This window comes from Pleuronectes platessa, chromosome 23 (genome assembly GCF_947347685.1).
Source record: "Pleuronectes platessa chromosome 23, fPlePla1.1, whole genome shotgun sequence".
NCBI lineage: Eukaryota > Metazoa > Chordata > Actinopteri > Pleuronectiformes > Pleuronectidae > Pleuronectes > Pleuronectes platessa.
In genome coordinates, this window is record NC_070648.1 from 8,434,001 (window position 1) to 8,457,991 (window position 23,991).

General features: G+C 44.1%; 2 protein-coding genes, 1 long non-coding RNA gene and 1 other non-coding gene across 8 annotated transcripts in view; 2 read left to right on the forward strand and 2 right to left on the reverse strand.

The window, feature by feature from the left end:
- The first annotated feature begins 335 nt into the window (after positions 1-335).
- LOC128430335 (uncharacterized) lies at positions 336-22,389 on the forward strand. The gene is made up of 3 exons (XR_008334001.1): positions 336-416; positions 12,191-12,325; positions 22,113-22,389. It is a non-coding gene; the product is annotated as an uncharacterized LOC128430335 (long non-coding RNA).
- trnai-aau (transfer RNA isoleucine (anticodon AAU)) lies at positions 538-611 on the forward strand. The gene has a single exon. It is a non-coding gene; the product is annotated as a tRNA-Ile (tRNA).
- LOC128430334 (protein NLRC3) lies at positions 592-4,825 on the reverse strand. The gene is made up of 6 exons (XM_053416375.1): positions 4,334-4,825; positions 2,473-4,180; positions 2,235-2,318; positions 1,991-2,074; positions 1,454-1,531; positions 592-1,360 (listed from the first exon to the last, which is right to left on the reverse strand). The coding sequence occupies exons 1-6, from the start codon at positions 4,641-4,643 to the stop codon at positions 1,042-1,044; spliced, it is 2,583 nt and encodes an 860-aa protein (XP_053272350.1). The 5' UTR covers positions 4,644-4,825; the 3' UTR covers positions 592-1,041.
- Positions 5,149-23,991, reverse strand: part of LOC128430332 (ADAMTS-like protein 1) — an 87,446-nt gene continuing 68,603 nt past the window's right edge. For 2 of the 5 annotated variants that reach the window (XM_053416370.1, XM_053416372.1), the window contains 16 exons: positions 23,926-23,976; positions 23,634-23,838; positions 22,377-22,524; positions 22,199-22,283; positions 18,098-18,420; positions 15,559-15,688; positions 12,912-13,122; positions 12,648-12,827; positions 12,183-12,336; positions 11,003-12,005; positions 10,776-10,903; positions 9,128-9,248; positions 8,698-8,911; positions 8,016-8,125; positions 7,679-7,899; positions 5,149-6,959 (listed from right to left, as the gene is read on the reverse strand). In XM_053416370.1, the coding sequence (XP_053272345.1) occupies positions 6,850-6,959; positions 7,679-7,899; positions 8,016-8,125; positions 8,698-8,911; positions 9,128-9,248; positions 10,776-10,903; positions 11,003-12,005; positions 12,183-12,336; positions 12,648-12,827; positions 12,912-13,122; positions 15,559-15,688; positions 18,098-18,420; positions 22,199-22,283; positions 22,377-22,524; positions 23,634-23,838; positions 23,926-23,976 (3,394 nt within the window). In that variant the 3' untranslated portion in view covers positions 5,149-6,849. Of the gene's footprint in view, positions 6,960-7,678; positions 7,900-8,015; positions 8,126-8,697; positions 8,912-9,127; positions 9,249-10,775; positions 10,904-11,002; positions 12,006-12,182; positions 12,337-12,647; positions 12,828-12,911; positions 13,123-15,558; positions 15,689-17,567; positions 18,421-22,055; positions 22,284-22,376; positions 22,525-23,633; positions 23,839-23,925; positions 23,977-23,991 lie in introns of those variants that run through there. The other 3 variants (XM_053416371.1, XM_053416373.1, XM_053416374.1) reach the window with 3 other exon arrangements.

Consider the following 23,991-nt stretch of genomic DNA (forward strand, 5'->3'; position numbering starts at 1 on the left):
TATTTTATCAACTGTTTTTTGTTGCAGTACGCTATATACAATTTACTTCCCACAAACTTGATCAATTGATACTGAAAATGCTAAATGCTTATGAATGACTTACAATGCATTTTTTTTATTTTTGGTATTTACATTATTATTAACATTATCGTATTTGTCGCACACCAGTATCAAGTCTTCCTTTGCACCTTATTTATGTAAACACTCATTCTGTCGTACTTTAAGTGGGCTTTCGCTACTCTTGAATTTTAACTTATTATAAATATAGGTCCTTCCTCATTCGGGTGACATTGTTTGTGCTTTTATTTGAGTAATAACCAACAACATTTCCGGGCATTACTCACCACGTTCGCAGCTTCTTTCAGACCTTATTCCAGAAATGTGAGGTCATCAGGGAAGGAGGAGGAAACTGGAAGGTGAGTTTCAAATAAAAGAATGCTATAGTGTCATATCTTGAACCATATACACATCAACAGGAAAAGGAATAGAAGTCTTCGATCTGTCATTATATATGATGGTATTTCACTTCAACGACCAGGCCGGTTAGCTCAGTTGGTTAGAGCGTGGTGCTAATAACGCCAAGGTCGCGGGTTCGATACCCGTACTGGCCACACTTTTTTATTTCTTTCTTCTGCAGAAACACTTATAGATGATTTCAGTTTTAATGCATCATTCATATGTATCAAGGCAGTATTTTCAGACGTTTTTATTTTGACTAGGGTAGTTTCTTTTTGGGTGAATTAACCCAACCATGACAAATGCAGATAGTCATTCTGCATTTACCATTCTTGAAATGTACGCTATTTTATCCTTATGTCATTGTTCCCACAAATTACAACCAACACAGATACAGAGCTACAGAGGTTAAATACCTGAAACAGCATGCAGAGATATAACAAAACAAATTGTGGCTTACACTTTGCATGGCAACGGCTTACTTCCTTTTTCCCCCACAAAGCATTCAGTGTCAAACAAACAATTAATCTGTATTTATTATAGCTTATAACTTGATGTGAGTACAGACGGTGCATTCAGACCGTTTCAAAGGTCCAAACTATTCTCAAACTTTCGGAGCTTCTTGCACATGTCGTCCTCGGTGCACAACTCGATCCTGTGCTTGATGAGCTGCGATAGTTGCTTGTAGAAGGTCCTCGCCCAATGGGCCTCTAAGTAGTGGACCGAGACGTTGCACACTTTATGCAGCACCGTCACCAGCTTCTCGTTGCTGCTGACCTCGCACCGTTTGAAGACCCACTCCCCCCACGCCTCCCACATGTTGTCGTCGGTGAAGTTCACAGTGATGCTTTCTTGGCTGCGCCGGAGCTCTGGCTCGGTGTCGTTCAGGTCATTCCAGATGGCGCTGCTCAATGAGTGAAACAACAGATTCTTCAGACAGACCCACAAATGTTGAAATATGCTTTTGAATTATTTGTTGAGAAAATGATTCACTCACACAACTTTTTTCAGAGGGTTTGGGGTCAAGTCGCTGAGTGACAGCAGACCTCGGCAGCTCACCCGGTTTCCCTCCATCCTGTGAAAGCACAACATGTTTTAGCTGAACAATAATATAATTCTGTAAATATTCTCTGTCTGCTTCACAATTGACTGATGACAATGGACTAAACAAATCAAAATGCTGTTACGGAAATTCCATAAAATAGATTTTGAAAGTTATAAAAACAAATAAACATAAGTAAACACATAATAATATTAACCAACTGATAAAATAAAAACGAGATGCATATATATTTAAAAAATGTACGTAATCAAAAGCCAGTCTAAAGAGATGGTTTTTAAGCTTGTGTTTACAGAACTAATACTTGCACGTAAATTATATTATTAATATGTAACTTCTAACGTTTCAATGGGGAAATTATTCAAACAATCATCAAACAATTGGTTGATGATTCAGACAATCATGATCATCTGTTCAGTGGGTCGGTTTTCGTTCCTCATAAAGTATTGTTGCATTGTGTGACACATTACTTACCATAATTCCATCAGTTTTTTTTTTACCCGTATGGCACTAGAAAGAACCAGTAGTTCATCATCGCCAAGGTTTGACCACCCAATGCTGAAAAGGAGAAGAGAAAGTGTCAAATCATGGTCTGGGCTATATTTGTTTCAGTCTGGACAAAAACAACCATATTCTTTTCAATAATATCGATTGCATTATTCATTTGTCACCTACTATTTTAATGGCAGCTGAGGTATTTTATTCATAGACATCTTACCCGAGGTGGGTCATAGTGTCTGACACCTGCAGCACATCAGCAATGACCTGAACACTGTCCATATCCAGGTTGTTTTCTCCGAGCCTTAAATGTCAAATAGTAATAGTGTTGACTCTTTCTCATTTCATAAAAAGAGAATGTGTACTCTACAAGGAGCTTATTGAAAAGAAGGTTAAACTGTGACACAGGGGAGAACAGAGAGTGAGATGATACAAACCAAATTTGATATGGAACTTACCAAAGACTCTCACATCTAAGCAGTAGGGGCTGGATATCCCTAAGTGCCTCGAAGCTGACTCCAGTCCCTGTCAGATCCAGCTCTGATATTTTGCCCTCTATGGGGTTCAGGAAGTACTTGATGGCATTGTAATCCATCTGTGATAGTGTTTCATCGCTAACGTTGATTCGTAGTGTCTTGGGCTGCACGGCGAGGGCTAGTGAGGGGTCCTGCTGCTCAAACAGGCAGTGTAAATGATTCAGGATATGGGCCCCATTGTCACAGAGCACCGCGAGTTCTCCGATGATCCTCTGCCGATAGGTGTCCACTTTGTCTTTGTGGTAACTGAGGCCCAAATGTCTTGATAGAAGATTAGTGTTGCGTTCAGAGAGGATTCCAGACAGGAAACGGTTGAAAAGGTCCAAATGTCCACTGTTTGTCCCCCCCCCTGTACTTGCATCAGGTAAAGGGTGATCGGTCAGTGCACAGTAGACTGCTGCAAAGAACTCTTGAACAGTGAGGTGTGCAAAGGAGTAGACCTCTTCGGTATAGCCTGGCTCTTGTGTGACTATCTTATCGAGAAAGGTGCTAACAAGGCTGCATCCTTCTAAAGCTGCAACATCACTGTCGCTGCTGTAAAACAGTGTCTGATGCTCCATCAGCTTTCGGAAGGCGAGTCGACCCAGCTTTATCACTATGTCCGACAGCTGTTCCATGCCCTTTGTGCTTTGCTCCTGCAGAAATGTTTCGGATCTTGCCTGAGTGTGAGAGCGAATCAAACACACCAGATACTGCACATAAATGTCTGTCATGGTCTTGGGGCTTTCCCCGCAGAGATCTTTGCTTTCTTTTAGGATGCAACACACAATATAGCAAAAAGCAGGTATGTAACACAGTGTTAGCATGAGTTCATTCGCCGACACCACTACAAACATGCGGTCAGCGAAGGCGTCATCTCGGAAATAGTGTAGGAAGAAGTCGTGAACTTCCGCCAAGGAGAAGCCAGCGATGAGCACAAAGCGGTCGACGCAGCCAACAGGGATGTGGTTGACAGCTGTAGGTCGACTTGTTAGCATGACCGAAGCGTTGGGAAGAAGTTCGCCCTGCATCAGACTCCCTAAGACCTCCACTACCTCCGCGTCTTCATCTGGTTCAGTCACAAAAACATCCACATTGCAACCTCTGTAGTGTCTGAACTCATCGAAGCCGTCCAAGATGATCAGCAGCCTCTCATCGTTCGCTAAAATGTTATCCAGCTCTTTAGCAAGGTGCCGGTTTTTCCGCAATACCAACTCCCGGAAGTTTGTTGGTTTGTCGATCAGATTCAGGTCTCTAAAGGTCATGTGGATGATGAAATCAAACGCAAGATGGTCCTTTCTCCCACCAAAATCGAACAGCATCTTCTGCACCAGGATTGTTTTTCCAATACCAGCCACCCCTGTGACCAAAACCTTCTTGACTGGACGGTTTCCATATGCGCTTGAAAAGAGTTCAGCTGGTGCTATTTTCTTATGTACTGCCGACTTCTGCTGCATAGAAAGTCGCTTTTGTCCGAATGTCAGCAGCTCGTGTCTTTTTATATCCAAGCCCTGGTGTCCGTCGACCAACAGGAGATTGACGTAATGTTCAGAAAAAAGGGTTTTCTCTCCGTGTCGGGTGTTGTAGAAGAGCATGCTCTCACTCCGGCGCCTGAGTACATCTTTATGCTTTTGTTTGACTTTGTTATACTCTGCAAAAGAAGTTAAGCTTAGATTGTCATTTACTTTTGTCTAAAATATGAAACCGCTCATTTGATGGTGCTACATAAAATGCTATTGAGCAAGTGCATCATTATTTGACTGCAAAAATGGATGCACAAGTTACATTTTGATTGACTGCTTACCTATGGACTGAGGTTGAGTATTGAGTTCTTTGGAATGCCTCTGTGCCTCCTCCTGAGGATGACTGCTAATGGCGAGAAAAACCTTGGCTGCTTCCTCACCTTTACACTCCAAGATATCCAAAACAGTTCTCACTCTCGAACGGGGTCCCGGCTGACACAGCACCTCTTCGCGGTCATCACGAGTGAACAGCCCTCGACTCACTAAAACCTCTAGCAGTGAGTCAATCTTTCCTTCCAGCTCATCCACGAGGGAAACTCGCATAACCCTTATTGTTGTCAAACAAGAATTGCAAGCATCCGTCTCCACCATAACTCTTCTGAAACAATGTCCAGTACGAATCAGTAACGTCCAGTTACAATCTGCTGCCAATGTGAAACAGGGTCATGTTGTGAAGGGATTTTCTTCAACTGCTCAGAAGAGGAGTGAGCTCTGTTGTCACTATAGAAAGCAGAAGTGCTTTTCCTTCGACAGAATCAGACCTCAAATGTCATGATGTCATCACAACAATCGTGTAGGTCTGGTTATTCTGGTTCATAGTAGAACTTCCCATTATTAGTGTGTGCCTTTTTATGTTCAGCCAAGTGCTCAAACTGAAATTATTAGACCCGGGTTGAACTGGTAAAGCCCTGGAGTTCCATATTTTCCGGGACTGTCCCCATGGGGAGGGTGCAGGCTTCATTTCAGGTACTGTACAACCTGTTTGTAATTGACCAGTGAACCCAGTCTCCCAACATGATCAAGTCTGAGCACTGTGCTCTGATAATACGGTCAGGCTTTATATCCAAAAGAGGAGAGATAATCACAAAAAAACAGATTATGAATGGAATGTATTTGGTTTTATTTAATGATAAACCAGGCATGAGCAGAGCGCAACACATCAAGTCACCAGCAGAGGGTCCCCATTGCACGCACATCGAATTCTATCAGCTGTTAGGAAATGAACACTTAAAAACCCACCCCCGTAAATTATTTACAATAGAATGCACATGAACACACATTAAAATAAATAGTTAAAAGACACATATCTACATAACTTAAGAGAATAAGTAACATGTAAAAGAGGTTTTCATCTCGTAAAATCGATGGATGACACCTTGATTAGAGGCAAAGTAGTCTCCTGCTTTGGTTTGTGTTGCACTTGATGATGAAGCGTAATGAAAACCAGGGCATGAGATCAAAAAGTGCAAAAACCCATCACAAAAATGTAATTGTGATACATCATGAGTCCAACCGTTTGAGCCAATATTCAAATGTGACCCAGAGGTCATTTTACACATTTTAAGTTCAACTAACACTGTAATCTTTCCTAAGCAGCAGAGTTGTAAAATAACTTAGAATTTTCCCCTATAATGTCAAAAATGTAATTTGGTGGACATGATGAAATAGCAGTGGGGGGCAATTATACTCACCCCACATTAAAATCAGCTGTAGAGTTGCAAAGTGGTTAAAGGGACATTTCAAGATAAATCTTGAAAACATAATATATATCAACAATTTGACCTCACAAACTAGATTTAAAAAGAAACTCTACAAGCCATGTTCTCAACAAAGACCTGCATGAGTCGAGTGCAAATTTCCTTTTTCCATAACCCGACTGGCTTCAGTCACATACCTCCATTAGTGCAACCCATTCAAGAGAAATCTTTTTATCGCGTTCCTCCTTTCTATTCTGCCAAAACTATGCAGTGAAAACATCTGTAATCCAAATTCTTTCCCTCTTTAAACGACTTGACCTATCACTGCTGTCAACGGGTGCTAAATGACCCAAAATGGTAGCACAGATCATGATCTATATCCATTTATCAATTTCGAGGCTTTTAGTCACATTATCTATGTCCCATTGTTAACATGCTGCTCTATGCTGTATTTTGGTTTTAAACAAGAGTATACCCACACCGCATGAATGAAAGCTCATTTAGCATCTTAACTATTAAACAATACTGTTTTGAAAATCATTGCAATACAGGCAAACACACAACTTTCCAGTGGTCATCACAAACTCTGGGGTCTACATGGAATCCCTGGGTTATGTTGTCAGGCAATTTGAAAAGTCTATTGATGACCTGGACCTGCACTGTATGCTTATGTTATTGCTATTTTCAGGGAACAACATCACATATCAGTGATGGTCTCAGATAATGACTCTTCCCTTGTGTGACATCATGCAGTTGCCACAAGGTTTCTATGACTCGCAATGACAATGTGTTTCAAACCCTTTTGAGTCACTTGGGAAAGCTCAGAATTTGAAAGGGAAGAAGTAAAACGGAAGCCTTCATTTACAGACACGTCCCTCCTCTCAAAACATCACTTTGTAATTCAACCCCACACGTGGCATCTTTCGACGAAAATAGATCACAGCCTCTCCAACGTTCCCCGACAAGGAGGTGTCCGCATCCAAAACTGTTCATCGAACTTGACGTTGGGATGGGGCGTAGAGGGTTCAAGTCTCTGTTGAGTCGCTGCCTGGCTAATTCAGGTTTTCCACAGCCCTCATCTCTCGTCCCCCATCCGTGTTTCAGGTGTTTCGGCAGGAGTGGCAGCAGCGACTCTTAAACTGGGGCAGTGGGCAGAGCTCCAGCTGTTGGACCTTCTCACAGTACCTCGTGCTGTCTCGACACTCTCCTGCTGGAAGACACGCCAGATACAGTTAACAACACACACTCGGGTTCAAGCCTATCTCCTTCCGTGAGAGGAATCAGCATCATCTAGCTATTACAATAAATCATAATGCTTATGAATTCATATTAATCTCGCGGGTTAGTCACTGAATCAAATTCGCAAATACTTCAGAGAGAAACCTTTTCAGTTTTATGCAGAGGAGTTGAAATTCGAAATTCTGAAACATCTGGCACCTAAATACAACCCAGGCTGGTGGGATTTCATGCCTGGTTTTTAAAAGGCTGAAAAACTTTAGAAAAATAACAACACGTCCACAAGTCTCTAAATAGTTTTCATAGGGACTCTTTTCCTTGCAAATTGAGGTCTGTGGGTTAATTTATGTAACCAGCACATTGTGTCTTGTGTGCTTCTGTTTTTTTTTCTTCAGTACCGCAAGTCAAATTCCATTCCCCCTTTTTGTATTGAGATTCCAGCAGTAACTTTGGAAATACCTCGAAATATCGGAAGATGGAACTTAAAAGGAATGCAAGTTAGACTCATAATGACATATTTAGGGCAGACCACAGAAATAAGCTCTGAATGTCGTAGAATGAGACTCACAGCAACAACCTGGTACACAGACAAACATACATTTATATGAATATATGTGCGTGTATGTTGTGCGACATATAATCACTTAAATGACATTGCTTTCACTTACACTTATGAAATCATTTGGTCCTCACCTCTTCCGCATGACAAAATATTGCACCGCTGCCAACTGGGTGGGCGTGGCCTCCACATGCAGTGATGTTCCCGCGTGACCTTGCCGGTTCGACGGTGCACACAGGTGACCGGGCGCGACTGGAAGCCGTGTCTTCCACAGGTGGCGGTGCACTGGGTCCACGGGCCGACGTGCCAGTGGAGGGAGCAGCCCTCTGTGGAGCAATTCTTCAGAGAGCTGGGCCTGAGAATACAAACGCACAGGTGAGACACACAACTCTAGTGAGTTCAATCACAGCATTTACTTTCCATTTCGACATCAACAGGAAACATCAAACACTTAATGGCGTCTACATTTACCTGTGAAGTCCACTGCACATCCTGTACGGGACTTTGGTGCCATTTGTGTTTTGGCAGAAAACATGGCGGTGCTGTGTGGCCAGACTGGGACCTATACACTGACCATGACACTGAAAGAGGACTTTTTATTAAAATCAAGTTCACTTTTTCTGTATATGTACATATATATATATACATGTATGTATATTTTCTATTTAAATCTTAAACCCATGAGCATGTATTTGCACTGTTAAAGCTAGGGTTGTTAAAACTGGAAAAGCTGGAAAAGATACATGTATACAACCGATAGATCTGACCCCCTCCCATCGGTCAACAAAGCTACACCCCCAAAACACGTGAAGGCCCACTACCCAACAACTGCTAGAGGATGATCTTTCCCTGACACGCTCACTTACATCTAACATCATCAAAAAAAATAGGCAAAAAAGTGTTTCAGAAACCACGTAGCAACCCCACTTTTAAATAGAAGTAGTTTTAAAATATTTGGCTCATGGTAGATGAGGAAAGAATAGCAGTGTGCTTCCCAATGAATCATTTAGAAAACAAAACGGACAAATTCTAAGTTATTTGATTGTTATCAATATAACAGCAAATTGAATGACCAGGAATTTTTATGTGTCACATTTGAACACGTAAACAGCCTTGACGCGATCAATGTCTGCTGAGTAATGAGTAATCTCACCGGGCCCCAAGAGGTGGTGGCCCATCCGGCACAGGGCAGGAGATTGCAGGGCCTGCTGTCAGAGGGTCTCCTGCCTCTGTCGAGGCAGAGCTGGCCCTCCACCTCTCTGGACCTTCCCTCGGGACCCCTCATGCAGCGGACACTCCTGGTCTGGGAGCCACCTCCACAAGTGGCGGAACACAGGGACCAAGGATCAACTCGCCACCTAATCCAACTGTAGAGGAAAAGGAGAACAATACGATTAGTAGAAAGCTTTGTGTGTGTGTTTTTTTAACTTTTTAAATCCAAGCCACGAGAATTGGTATTTTCCTTTGTGAAACACATAGAAATCATTTGAGGACTCCTTTAAGGGAATCTAAGCAGGTATTTGGGAATGAATGTAAAATATATATTCAGAATTTTCACCAGCACAATCATCACAGCAAGATACCTGAGGTGACAGCTTTGACCATGACACAGCTCTGCTGATTGGCTGCTGTTACTCCTCTCGAAGCAAATCGAGCCATTTGCCCCCATGCTGCTACCTTGGCCACAATTCCTTCCTTTGCTCCCTGAAATTACAGCAAAGAAAAATATACGTGTGGCTTTGAAAACGAGCAGAAATAAAAACAGGGGAGGATTATTGCCTTTTTTTACAACATGTATTAAATATTGCTGACGACCGAGCTTGTTCATCCTTCCTCAGAGATCCAATCACAAGTGATCAGCTCTAAATTAGTCTTTTCACACTTCCTGAATCTTTTTCCTGTGACTGAGATGAGTCAGGAGGGACTGAGACAAACAACAGACTGTGGGCTGCTCTACCATGGAATGCAATTTTAATCATTTGAGAAAAAATGACGAGTCAAATCAACATTATAAACCCTCAACAGCATTTGTTATACCTGATAAACACGAACAAATATTATCATGTCGACATTTATCTACGGCTGCTGTCAGTTCAACAGCTCCAAACTTTCTCTTTGCCATTTATCAGCATTTTACAGCCTTTTAATGCTTTCCACATAGATCAGGCGAACAGGGTGCAGACTTAATCCTCTTTGAAACATTGCCTGAAACCTGTAATTGTTGTGAGGACAGAGGACAGCGCAGCTTGTAGGTGACCGAGGCCGTGGCACCCTGCACACATTCCCCACCAGTGACTCAGGCCGATGAGGATGTAAGAGCTGACTGTGTCTCGGTGTGTGTGTGTTTATTTCTGTTTGTGTGTGTGTGTGTGTGTGTGTGTGTTTCCAAGCTGAAAAGAATGGTTTCCCAGAATTTCTGAGCCCAAACCACAAAAGAACAACCCAAATTACTGTAAACTGGACTACATGAAAGTTTATTAAGGCAAACTCAACTTGACTTCTTGGCAATACTGACTATTGTTTGTATGAGCAGCTCCAAAAACTGTTTTCTCTAAAGTCACGACGATGTCCATGATCATCACTGAAGCTGTGTCACACTTCAATGCAGCTTTAGAGGTATTGATTACCTGTATGTTGTCACCCCTGTGCATTTGTTTGTGAGCAGGATTACACAAGAAATAACCTCAAAGATTTCTGAAAAGCTTGGTGGAAGGATGCCGTATGGGTCGGGGCCAGGATCTATCAAAATGTTTAGCCTTTTCTCAGGCTGACTCCAGTAATACTGATATTCACTTCTAACTCTCAGCAAGAAAGTGAAACTGACTACTATGTTCAGACCCAAGCAGCTAGGTCTGTGTCTTTCAACCCTAACTGAAGTTCTATTTACTGCATTTCAGATCATATTTGTCAAAACTTTGATAGGTTGGCTAAAAATGTGAACTAGCTAAAGTGCAGTCAGGATGTCTGCCATCTCAACTACACCCACAATTCCCGGTATCTCAAGGCTCCACCAGCCTAGATGCCTTGAGCCAATCACTTTAAGCTGTAGGAGTTAAACATGTCCTCTCCTCTCATAGATATCAGTTCCCTAAATTTTCCAGATTTTATTTCACCAAGATCCATTCATTATTGCCTGGGAAAATGGTGAATCCTTCCCTTAAGATTTGTAAGAATCTGTTCAGTACAAACAAACAAACAAACAAACAAAACCACCACTTTCATCCATCTCACCTGTTATCTGAAGCCAAGACGAAAGAGATGTAGACCCAAGACGGTTCCTGGCTGTGCACGTGTACAAACCCTCGTCCGCTTTGCTCGGAGACTGAATCAGAAGTGAGCCAGTGGTCAACAGGCCAACTCTGCCAACACAAAGACAAAAAGACTATCAACCTGAGACAGTTCTGTCAAAGAACAATCAGCTTCGTGTTTACAACAACAGCTGTAGGGGTAGTTCTAACCTGCTATTGTAGAGCAACTCTTTTCCATTCTTTGTCCACGTTCGCGACGGTTCAGGGCTCCCCAGTGCTTCACATCTCAACTCCAAACTAGCAACTGGCTTCTGCAGGACAACTGGCACTCCAACTTGAACTATTATTTCAGGCAACGGTGCGCCTCCAACCTTCCTGGGCCGTTGGATTATTACCGGGTTTCTCGGCCGGGTTGCGTGGATTTTCGGTTTGTAAAGAGGCGGCCCTTGCGTTGAGAATTCTGCGCCCTCTGGAGGGTGAAGAGTAGAGTCATTGGTTTCACCTTGTGTCAGGGTGAGCTCACTGAGCAGCTGAGCGATGAGTTGTTCCCCTCGGGATCCTCCTAGGCCTTCAGAGAGGCTTTGCAGGATCTCATCCAGCCTGTGTGTGTCAGCGATGAGTACGACTGGGCCGGAGGCTTCCACACTGGCTCTCTCGTCCTCCAGGGTCGACCTGTGCTTTTCCCCGGAGTGTCGTTTATCGGTGGTGTCTTTCTCCTCTTGGACAGAGCCTTTGAGTTCGAGCAGATGCTCAACAATGTTGTCATATTGATTGAGAGAGATGGGTTGCTGCGGAAATTTGTCTCCTGTCAGGACCGCGTCAGACTGCGCTAGCTTTTGTTGTCCCTCTGTGAGGAGCCATGACTGTGGAACCGAGAGCTTATTTTTGCTGCCAATGATCTTGAGGACAAAATGTTCTCGTGCTTGGCCTGCAGCGCAAGTGTAAATCCCAGCGTCAGATGCACGGACCTGGTGAATCTTCACGTATCCCAGTGGAGTTATGGAGAGGTGTGGGAGGCTGACCAGTGGTTTCCCTTCCTTCAGCCAGCGAATGTTGCCTTTGCGGAAGTGGCGTGTCGGGCAGCGGAGGACCACAGTTGTCCAGGGCAAGACGTAGCCGTGGCCTCCCACTACCAACTGTATCTTCTTGCCCTTCCTCCACTGGATGTAAACCTTCTTCTGGGTCAGTATGGTGGGCTCGGGCTTGCTAGGGTCTGGGGTGAAATTGACATGACAAGTGAATGAATTAATTGTTTGATTTTCCATTAATTTCCTTTGAGACAGCTTAGCTATGGTATGTGTTTCGCTCATTATCCACTCTTTCTATCAATCTCCTTTTATGATACCAGTTCACATAAACGTAATGCTATTAAACAGTGTTTGTTTCTTACTCTCACAGAGCCTGAGCAAGCAAGGTCGGATCCTGGTCGGTCGGCCAATGAGGGAGCAGTTCTTATCGTCTATGGTCGAGTATCGCCCATCCTCCCCGAGTCTCCTGCAGATGGCCTGGAGATTCTGAATGCCATTTCCGCAGGTAACAGAACACTGGACGAATAAAGGTTATGTCACAACATTAAACAAATTAGACCCTGCATATACTGTACATATGGCTCTATATTTTGACCATAGAAAGATGGACGACATGACATCTCCCAAAAAGTCAAGCCAAAGAGTCTTGCTCCCCACTTGGTGGTTGGTTCCGGTACAGGTGTCTGATGTGCACATTTTTCCATAACTTTGGTTTTAATTCGTTATTTGATGCTAAAATAAATGGGGTGAAACGTTGCAAAGTCCATTTTTTCTACCATTCTGACCAGTTAACAAAAGGGGAACTTGTTGCTTTAAGGGGAGCTTACCTGGGACCAGTCAGTTGTGACCCAGTGAGGTGGACACTCTTGCTTGGCACAGGGCTGCTGGCTTCCTGGGCTTCTGGAGGGGCAGAAAGTTTCAGGTAGCTCCAAGATGCTGCCATCCGCCAGCCTCTGCTTGCACAGGACCTTCCTCATTTTAACTCCACCTCCACAGCTCTGGGAGCACTGCAGAGAGGAAAATATTAGAGTGCTAAATGCATCAGATTAACTACTGGGTTGGCCATTTAATGTTGGTGATCTTCCCTTTACCTGTCCCCAGTCGTAGGTGTCCCACATTGGAGGACAGTCAAAGCGGTTACAGGCTTGGACAGGACTGGGCTTGGGATTTTGACAGTCTTCATCCCTCAAAACCTCAGTCTGGTTGCTGTCCCGAGAGGGACGGTGGGTACAAGCCACAGTGCGGGTCAACAGACCAACCCCACAGGTCGCAGAGCAGGAACTCCACACGCCTGTTCCCCACCTGTAGGACAATATTTGTCATTAAAGAGATAATGCAAAGTTACATGTGTCAGGGATTTAACTAATTCATATGAATGTTAATTGATGAAATACAATAATGCTGGTTTTACAATCACATTTACTATCCAAAGTGACAAACACACTACATTGATGGGTTGAACATGGCTCATTAAGCCACTCAGTGTTTCAAACCGTCTCGGACCTTGAGGGGTTAATGGTTATTTAGAGTCAACCCCTATAGGAACGTCTCTACATCAATACATTTATATGTATTTTTGAAAAGTGAACACTCTATAATCAAAAGTAGACGGCCCTGCCTTCCTGCAATGCAATCCAAAGGTATTTTTGAATTTACAGGGAGGGACACTTAGTTAGCGAAGTTATGCTTTAAACTATATCAGCTCAGGAATCGCTAAATACATTTCATTGGATCCGTTGAACACTAGGTTATAGTTTGTATGTTTCAATTTTGACCTGTATTTGCTTATTAGCCACCTACATGGGTTAGATCTTAATTTAAAAGACAGATTTTTCAACTTTTAACCTTGACTGTCTCTGATTATTCATTGTCTATTATTGTCTCTCTAGCCCATTCTGCAATATCTAGGAGAGTAGTCACGAGAAGTTTAGACAGTTTTATTGATGGGGTTGGTCCCAGGAGAAGACACTCATGCAGTCAAATGAATGTTTCAGTGAAATTCATGATTCATCGAGCCAAAACCTGGCAATTTCAATGATATTTGAGACCTCCCTATGGTATTCCTCCTTCACCCAAATTTTCACAGTGACCTATGTCGACCAATATTCATGTCAAAGTCCGACACGGTTTTATTCAGGGTGATAAATCCAGCATCAAACTTACTTGAGTGTTTTACGCCAATCTTCAAAAGTACCTGGTCGCTGTGACTTTAAAGGAATCCAAATTCTTTGGCCAACATGGCAGAGATTAAACTTTTTGCTTGACAGATGAGTGATATTTCAAAACTATTCATATTGACTCAAGGGCCCAGGGACGCTTCTGGAGCTGTTCTATACCCGAAGCTTAATCTTTCTCTTCAGAGGGAACAGTATCCAAAGAGTGTAGCTTTATATGGGATGGTGAGGAGGCCTCAGGGAGGGAGCAAAGGGCCAAAGGAAACAAGTCCAATGCAGTGTTTGTTGTACCTAAAAACAAGACTCAAGGCCTGGAAAAACAGTCAAGGGCAGGCTGCAAGCCTCTGGGTTTTCTGACGAGGGTGAATGGTGGAATACCGTACGCGGCCTTAACTAGAAATGAATGGCTTACCGCGAAATCCGCGTTCAGCCACAGTTAAGATGTTTCAAATAGCAAGCCATTACGCTGTTTAAATATTCTTGTATTTAATTATGATGAGTGCTCTGAGTTTGGTCAACAAAAAGAGGTTAATATTTGCAAGGTCACGAATGGAGTTCCAAGGTTTTACATCCACTGTATTACAAATAGATTTTTCATTGGATGATGGGTATAAAAAAATAAAGCAAAACATTGGCTAAAAGTCCATGGACGCAGAAAGGAGTGCTTAGGGGGTTGCTTTGTCTGTTGCAAAGAAACTATAGACATCTACATGATGTTACTTCTCCCAATGCAAACAGCCACTTTTGCCTCTTTCTCAAGAGACACATTATCAGAAATTCTTGACTCTGCACTGCCCTCGAGTGGTTGTATTGCTTAACAACCATGCCAATGTATAGGATGCATGGTCGATGGTTTGTAAAAGCAGCATACATGACTCTTAACCGTGTTCGATTTAGAACCGGCTTCTTTTTCTTTCCTGCTTTATCATAAAAAATAAAAGAAGCAAATTTTAGTAAAGCGCAGCAAAGAACAGCAGTAGCAGGCCTTTTTCATTTTTCAGTTCCTCCAAGGACAATATCCCATCGACATCTGATCCCCTCCTGTGTCTGATTGGGACCAGGTTCCACTGGCTTCATTTCCTGCCCTCCGCGACAACCATCCGTCACTGCCACTCTGCCTCAGTGACACTCCAACTGAAGTGGCCTGAACTGTGACTTAATTGGCACAAGTGTTTTTTTTAGCTACAAGGGGGGAGTGTTTCAGATAAGAAGCACTTCAATCTCTTTCGTGCAGAGCCAGAGAGATTCATTGACTGAACCAGAGGGACGTGGGGAGCTTTTGAACGTCTCTGAGATAAGTACCTGCAGGCGTCCGACACAGAGGACGTGACTGTCCCTGCTTCTCACATTTAGTTGGGTTCCATTCTTGGAAAACTAATAGAGCACAGCCAGGTTTTAATTCATTTTGCCAATTTAAACGCAGGAAAATTGCTTTTCCCCCCCCGAAAAACAAATTTCCTCTTTGTTTGTACTAAATCCATCTATCAAGTTTATTTTGATATTAATGCACACACCTTTCTAAACAATGTGCATCTGATAATAATGTTGGTCTGTTGTGCCGTACCTGGGCGGGCAGGGCTGAGTCCTGCAGTCCTGCAGGAGTTGCGGCGGCCGACGGGAGCTCACGCACAGCCTCTGGTCTGCTGCCTCCCTGGTCTGCTTGTTCAGACAGATCACCACAGCTTCCTGCACACCTGGAATTAGACAGCCCCGGAGCAGATGACCAAACAAGAGCTATTACGCAGGGTTCATTAAAAAAGCGTTTTCAAGTTTTAAAAGTGATTATCACATGCTCGCCGTCCCATTTGGTCTTACGACGAGTCGCAAGAATGCAAACACATACTGTTCTTGTTAAGCATCACACGCTCACATATTATCACATTCACACGCACATGGAGCACAGAATATTGCAAGCAGACACTGTGCTGAAGCAGCCCAGATATTAGGCCCCACAATGAAAGCAAACAGCGGTTGTATCTAATGGGGCAGGATGAATATCAAAACAGCACGACTGCCCGCTACACTGAACTGTGGATAAACTTCAGGGGGTGTGATGGCAGGTCAGGTTAAAAGCAGCGTAATATGAATCTTGAAATCTGCTTCTCTTGTTGGGCACAATAACAGTGAGGCAGGCACCTCAAAAGCCACGGCGGTGTGATGGTCCACAGGAGCGCAGCCCTCGGGGTGTGCGCGTGACATCCGATACCGGTCTGTAATCATCCCTGGAAGGGAGTTTGTTGGGTTTGGGGTGAGCGCGCATACACAGACACTGACAAAGGCCCACACCCATGTGCAGAAGTTAAGTTACACATGCACGCTCTCCGGCAGACAGTAAGACACAAATGCACGACCCGGGGCGTGTGTTTGGATGTGGAAGTGGGGAGATTAAAGTGGACTCTGATGAATGTTGGCAGAATGTTTAGGAAAGCTGTCTCCGTCTGCCGCTGCAGTAAGAGTCGGCGTCGATCGACCTTTAGGGTTAAATATGTGGTGTTCTGTCTATTATCATCTAACATCACATAACTCACTTCAAAGCCCATAATGGCAGCGCTTTAGTCATCCGCTGACATAATGTCGCTGGTCATTGCTGTGACTCTTCGCATTCTTTTTTGAAATAACAACTGGGACAAATGAAATCAGAGTAAGAGAGTGAGGTTTTGCCTTTAGGATGTATTCTGAATTGAATCGAAGGCGTAGAGTTTTAACATGTGAATCCATCCCAATAGCAGATACATGCATTCAGACCAGAATTTTCTGTCCTACCCTGACACAGCTTGGTGAGTTCGACCTAAACCCGACACGCATTCTGTTTTTGTGTCCCAAGTTTCCCCCGACTACAGGCACAGTAGCGTACAAAACCAAGTAGGGAGCCCAGCCAACGAGATGGAACCTGACCCAAACCCAAGTATCAGTTCAAAATGTTTTTCCGAACGTGACTCATCGGGTCCCCATGGACTTGGTTGAGGTATCCACACCATTTGATCCAGAATACACATCGCCCACAGCTTTAGTCAAGAAGGGGTCGGTTCAGGTGAAGGCTGAGGTTTGGGAAGTGGAGGTCAATCTGCTTATTCTCGCCTGCACATCATTACAGGACGTAGCAGGGTTGGATTTCCCACCAGGGAGTATATTCTATCCATATCACCGATGGGTGTGTGGAGGTCAGTGAAAAATGAAGAAATTACAGTATTTGGTCATATTAACAATAACATAATAATATTGATGAGCTATAATATATATCTTTTCAATTTATTTAGTTTCCCCTTCTGGAGCAAAGCTTTGGGGGCTTGTGGATTTTTGTGTGTGAGTGAACTGAGCTGAACTGTGGTCGGGAAGACTTCCATGTTTTGAGTTTTGGATTTGTTGGATAACCTGGAAGTGGAGGACATTTATTCATTTAAAAACTGAGCTGCATGGAACTGGATTGAACTATTAGGAATAGAAAGACTTCTTTCTTTTCTGATATAACTGTTGGACTACTCAGTTTTGTATTTTAATTAAATAATTTTATTCCACCGCTACAATGAGAAAAAATAAAATGACGGTTTAATGTAGGATCTCTTTGATTAATAAACTCTGCAAAGGAGGTGATGTTTATCTGCCTTTGTTTAATTTCCATGACATTTTGTGGACTCAGGGAAGAATCCATTTAATTTTGGCGAGGAACCTGATCAGGATCAGAGGACTTTTTAAACCATTAAACATTGTAATTTATTCAACATTCATTCATTGTTTTCTCAGAGAATAAGTCAGGCATGTTCAGGGGACTGATATTTATGAGTGAGTGCAAGTTGGTGCAGCTTGTCTGAATTTAAGGGGTTTGTTGGGCCTTGGAAGAGGTTTGTTCTCGACTGAGTGCCATTAGACAATGTGTTTGGTTGCGCCCAGGCCCAAGGCCTCTGGTGATGGCAATATCAGTCTATTGTTGCTGGTTGTCCTGCAATGAGGCCCAGTCTAAAATATTTCAAAAATATTTTGGATGGGTTTCAATGAAATTTGGTGCTGTTTTAGCATAATTATGTTGACATTTAGCTAAGCGCGACCACAGAGAAGCATGCAGTTCACTCTCTTTACTCATTAAAGAGGGCAGTAACGATCCATACCTCCCCCACAACTCTCCGAGCACTCCGTAAATCCTTCATATTCCCAGTCGTGCAGTTCCTCTCTTTCAGGTTTCTCCTCCTCCTCCTCCTCCTCCTCCTCCTCCTCGCCTTCCCTTTTGCTTTCTTTTCCTTGGCCCGCGACACCAGAGCAGGGGTTACGGTAGCAGGGCTGGCTCGCCGCAGGTTTGGGCCCCTCGCACTCGTCATCTGGCAGGTCCGCCACAGTCTGGGAGAAGGAGAGCAGCACCTGGCACTTGACGGCGCGTCGCTGGGTTCCGGCGCCGCATGTCCTGCTGCAGTGCTGCCAGGGAGCGGGGATGAAGCTGAGGAACACGAGGCGAGTCGTTTGAGAAAGCAAAACAGAGCACGATCCATCACGGACATATGAAAACAAACGGCATGCTGTTCGTTCAGGAAGCATTGCCCCATATATCGAATTCAGTCATCGCCTAAGTTCATAAACTCACTCAGGATTTTGTTTTCATCCTGCTGCGGTTAATTAAACAGCTGTGAGGACTTAGGACCAGCCGTTCTTGGATAAACAGCTTTCGTGCTCATCCTTCCCTCGTCTTACAGGACGGATCAGTGAGGGAAATACTTGAAGATCACTGGTGCTCATGAACGCCCGAGGGCTCGTCAAGGTTGGGTGAGAATTAAGACCCAGAGCCTGAGAACTGTCACCCTTTGGCAGAGCGCAAAAGAATAATAAACCCCAAACGTGTGAGAGGGAGAGACGTTTAAAATCCGAGTTTTATCTTCAGATTTAATTGACACTCTCAGTGGGATTCTAACTGTCTCGGGAATGCATATTAAAAAATGGAAAAAAATCACAAGAAAAACACTCAGTTCTTTGAAGGATCAAGAAGGAGGGATGTCGACATCACGCCGTGCGCTCTAGAATTTTCATTCTGGTTGAATGATGTGTAAACCTGGAGTTTGAGGAGATCACAGCGGCTGTTTGATGTCATTCTTTAGTTCATTAACTGCTCACGCTCATGACGGAGCACTGGAGGAATTCTCACGCGAAAATACCGAAATACAAAGAAGATTTGTAACACGACGTGCACCAGATACTCTTCAAATATTGATACGTTGTCTCATGCTCGAGTCTGAATGGATTTGAATAGATGGTCGCCCACACAGGTGCAGATCCACCAGCATGTTTAACAGCTGACCACAGACATTTTGGGCCAAGGGCAGCAGAACATGTGCGGATGAGCGAGGGTGTTAGAGGGCAGCCCTGATGTTTACTACCCTACAGCAGCGGTCCTGTTTAGGGCGTGCTTAATTTGCTTCTGTTTGGCTAAGATAATTTAAGATATACATATATATATTTAAAAATTCATACATATACAAAGGAATGTTTAAGACCAAATACTCCACAAGCTGAATTGATTCTGCTGAATAACCCTTGTTACTGTGCAAATCAGTGTCCAACTAAAGTGCCCTGCCGATGGAAAAAGTCCACATGATGTTGTGATAACTCTGATGCAGATGAAAGGTTGCTGAGCCATTAATCGTCCATCCATCTACTTTCTATTCCCCTCATCCTTTGAGGGTCACATGGAGACTGGGGCCCAGCTATTGGCTGAAATGCGGGGGGGGGCACACTCTGGACAGGTCGCCAGTCCATTACGGGGGCCAAGATACAGAGGCAAACAACTATTCACATTCACTGCTACAGGCAATTATAGAGTCCCCATTTAACCTTTGGATGGTGGGAGGAAGCCAGAGTCGTCAGTAAAAAAAAAGAATGGTTGTGTAATTCTAGTTTCGTAGAAAACTAAAAAAAAAATCGATGGAAGCGTATTACATTCACTTGAGAAAAGAACATCTGCTCTGTTTTCTGAATTAATGAGTTTATCATGAGTTTTCATGAGGAGAAAAAATCTGCTGTTTTTCTGACATGGCTCCAAATGCTTGTTGTGTCAATGCACACTGATCATGTTATGTTATGTTGTTGGTCATGTTAGTTTAAAGGGGGTAGTGTCCCCTGTCATCCCCCTGCAAATCACCTACAGGTTTTGAGACACAGAGATATGCTTGTGTCTCTTATAGTCAGTTGGCCTGGCTCTGGTTGAGCAGAGCTGAACACTGGGAATCAAGAAATTCACAATGTGTCAACCATCTTTACCGGAGCACAAATGTTCCCGTAAGTGACTGCACTTAATAAAAGTACCACATCAGTGTTGTGCAGCTGCTTCCAGTGTACATGTAAACCTTAGAGGTAACCAGCCAGCAGCATTTTTTCCTTGGCTGCACGGCGTGACCACAACACAAGAGCACCCCGCTGTTTTGTAAGATGCCTCAATAAAGAGCTCATAATTACAGCACAGCTCGGCCCTTTTTACGAGAGCCGAAGGACTCGCCGTGTTTTTCGGACAAACAAGTGAATCACCGGCAGTGAGACCTTGGAACGGGAACAACAAAGTCAACAGGCGAACCCGCGGAAATGTTGATCTTCATGCGTTGTTAAAGTACATCTGTCAGTTCAAAAACAATCTTGATTTCATTCATGGAAGGAAACAATGCAACGCAATGTTTCTATGCGATATCTGCCAAAGCTCCGTTGTAATCACGTCAATTAAATTTCCCTAGACGGAAATATTTTATTTATTCATGGCAGAGGTAATTTGAAAAAAAAAAACACTTGGCAAAGCCTGGGAGCATATATGGCTTTAACTTTTCAGACAGTTGCACATTGGTGGTTGAAGGCAGCCATAAGTTCTGGCAATGGAAGTGCAATAAGTCTGGCGCAGGAATTTCCTTCTCCTTCCTCTCACATCCGTAACCTGGCCCCATATGGTGGGCAGATATTGTTGTTGGCTTGTGAATGACCCCGTGTATTATACACAGATATTTATGTGCTATTGGAGGACAGACATGTTGTTTTTTCTGCATTCGAGCAAACTCGCATGCTTTGACGTTTCGCTCTCCTTCCCGTCCCACCTCGCGCTCCAAAGACAAGTCAAAGCAACAGATGTTTTCGAACTGGCAAACATGGTCCCTAATACAAGTCATGCAAGACACTGGGTAGAGTCCAAGCATTGTCTGTCTTGAGAGGACAGCCTGTATTAGTCAACTGATATGTGGGACAAGCACATCTGGAACATCTGAGGGCCTGCTGAGGTAATGCTGGTAGCCGGTGACTGAACTGTCTGATTGTTTCCAAGAAGATGCTTTTTTTTTTCCTCTTTCAAATTCAGTTTCCCCCTTTCGCCTTAAATAACCTAATGCAACAAACTAATTACTCAGATCTGTGCACATGTTCACTGAAGGGCCATCAAACATCTGTCTTCAGCAGGGCTGCATTCTTCTGTCTTCTTCTTCTGACGATGCTCCGCCCACCGGGTCGGACGATCATTCGCTCTGCACAGGTTTGAAACGAGACAAGCCGGTGCACGCTTTGAAAGGTGACATTTAAAAAAAAACGGGGAGCTACAGCTGCTCATTTTGCCGGCGAAGTTGACGAAAATGGCACCTGACATGAACACGACCGCGATGCAGCCGCGGTTTTCTTGGCAGCACCGGCTCCTGTCTCCTTCAATTTCACCTCCGGGTTACTCTTGAACTGTGCACGGTGAAAAGTGTTGTTGAAACAGTGTACCTGGGACCTGACTTTTGCCTCTTTACCCTGAAGAGCAACAGTCATTTTTGAAAAGGGGAAATGAGTGCTGAGATTTTTTTTCCTCCCGGGTTTTCTGGGCTGTGAACCATAGGAGGCTTGTAAAGGTTTAGCACCTCTGACATTAACCCGGGGTTCAACACGGCTACGTGATCTGGGTGACAAGTGTGTGTGAGTGTGTGTTTGGAATTACTGAACACACACTATTGCTTTAGAATCACTGCCCTGTGGTAGAATGCCTCCAACAGTAAACTTGAACCTTTAATATTTTTGTCACAAGAATGGGATGGACGGACAAGCCAAAAACATCCAGCGACTGGCAGCATAAAAACTGGATTATTTATTATCAAATTATTATTATAAAAGCTTGACATGTAATTCCTCTTACAGGTATGGGACACAATGAATGGAGAAACAGGGATGAGAAAAGTTGTGATGTCATCAACACATGTGTGTGTGATAGGCTGGGTACTTACGTTGGCTCCTCCGTCACTGTGATCTCCTCCTCCAGCTCTATCGCCTGCTTATGCCACACAGGTTTCGCCTCAACTGGGAGCGTATCTGGAGCAAATGACCCAGAAAAGACAATGGAAACACAACTTTTTTGACAAATCGGCAAAGTTTAGAGGTTCAGACGTGACCACAATGGCTTACCCATGGACTTGTAGCAGGGCACGGTCACCAGGCACTCCTCCTTGATGTGGGGTTTGGTGGTGGGGCTGCAGCCTCCGGCGTGAAGCCCCCTGTGATCGATGCAAAGCACCACTCTGTAGCGTAGGCCCTGTCCACAGGTCACCGTGCACTGATGACGACAGCCCGCATAATCAATTAACAACCTAGCCACTGATGATAATTGCCATACGCAGACAGGTTAACATGTTGATGCCTGATCCTGTGACCACTTCACTTCAGAAAGCCCTTAGCTTTTTAAACTTAAATAAAGAGACTTTCCAAAGCTCACTGCTCAGGAGTCCACTCTGTCCACCCTCTGCCAAAACAAGCATTTAAAACGCAGAGGAAGAATGTGCTGGGTAAACAGCATCCCAGGTTTTTAGGAGGCTGCAAATCTGACTCCCCGTGCCTCTACTTATGCCTGTATGAGGGCTGAGGTTCCAAAAATCCCCATGAGGAAGTCCCGAGGGGCTTTTATGGTGAATGAGACTGAAACTTCATTACATGTGTAAACGAACTAGGAAGGTCAGGTTCATGCACGTGCACCATCCTAATAGCCTTGATTTGAATGGCCCACAGAAAGTTTAAAAACTCCATGCGTGCTGCTTGACTTAAGGGCTTTTATTAAAGCTCTGTATGTTTTGGACGCTGCATTCAAAGGAGAACGGTGAAGGACACTCGTGGTGGAGTTAGCAGGGCTTCCCGTAATCACACAGCGAGGCGTGCTTTAACTTTGCAGCTGCGGGAGGGTTCGAGCGCGTTGAGGATAATGCTCGACATCTGAAGAGCTGGGAAAATCACAGGTACGTCTTTATCAAAAGTATATTTGGTTAAAACAATATATATTCTAACCTGAGGGGTTAAGTGAGACCCAATTTAGCAACCTGCAGACGGTCCAGGTGGGAACAGCCCCCGATCACAAAGAAACATCTCTTTACTTTTGGTTTGGAGGAATTTTTTGCTGAACTTCAACTTGACTAGGCTTTTCCAATTTTAGATGCAGCCGACAGATGCGTCCTTCCATTCCCGAGAAATAAAGACCAAACAGCTAACAGTGCGCGTGTAAACAAATTTAAAGTGGCATTGAAACTTTCTCGGTGTATCCGATTCACCTCAGTTGATTGATAACAGCAATAGAGGCGGGGCGAGCTGGTGAATGCCAGGTAGGCCATGAATTGAGATACAGCTTTTCTGATGCTTTACAGCAACTCAAGAATATACTAAAATAGAGGGACCTACGGGTGACCACTCCTGTGCCAGCCAGGTGGGGCAGTCATAGGTGTTGCAGGGCTGCAGGATGGCCGTTTTCGGGGAGTAGAGGCACTTCCACTCCTCGGTGAGAGTGATGACTCCCTGCATGTCCTCCTCCACACAGGACACCGAGCGACTCTGGATGCCCCCGCCGCACGAAGTGGAGCAGGCGGTCCAGGGACTGCTCTCCCATCTGACGTTGTGAAAGGTGAACATGTCATGAATGAGATTGATGCATTCTGGGAGATGGGAATTCATCGCACAGGAGTTGAGTACATACCGGGGCAGGGGTTGGTAGAGGTCATACGGCATAATTTGCTTGTACCCGTCACTAAAAGGTAGAATC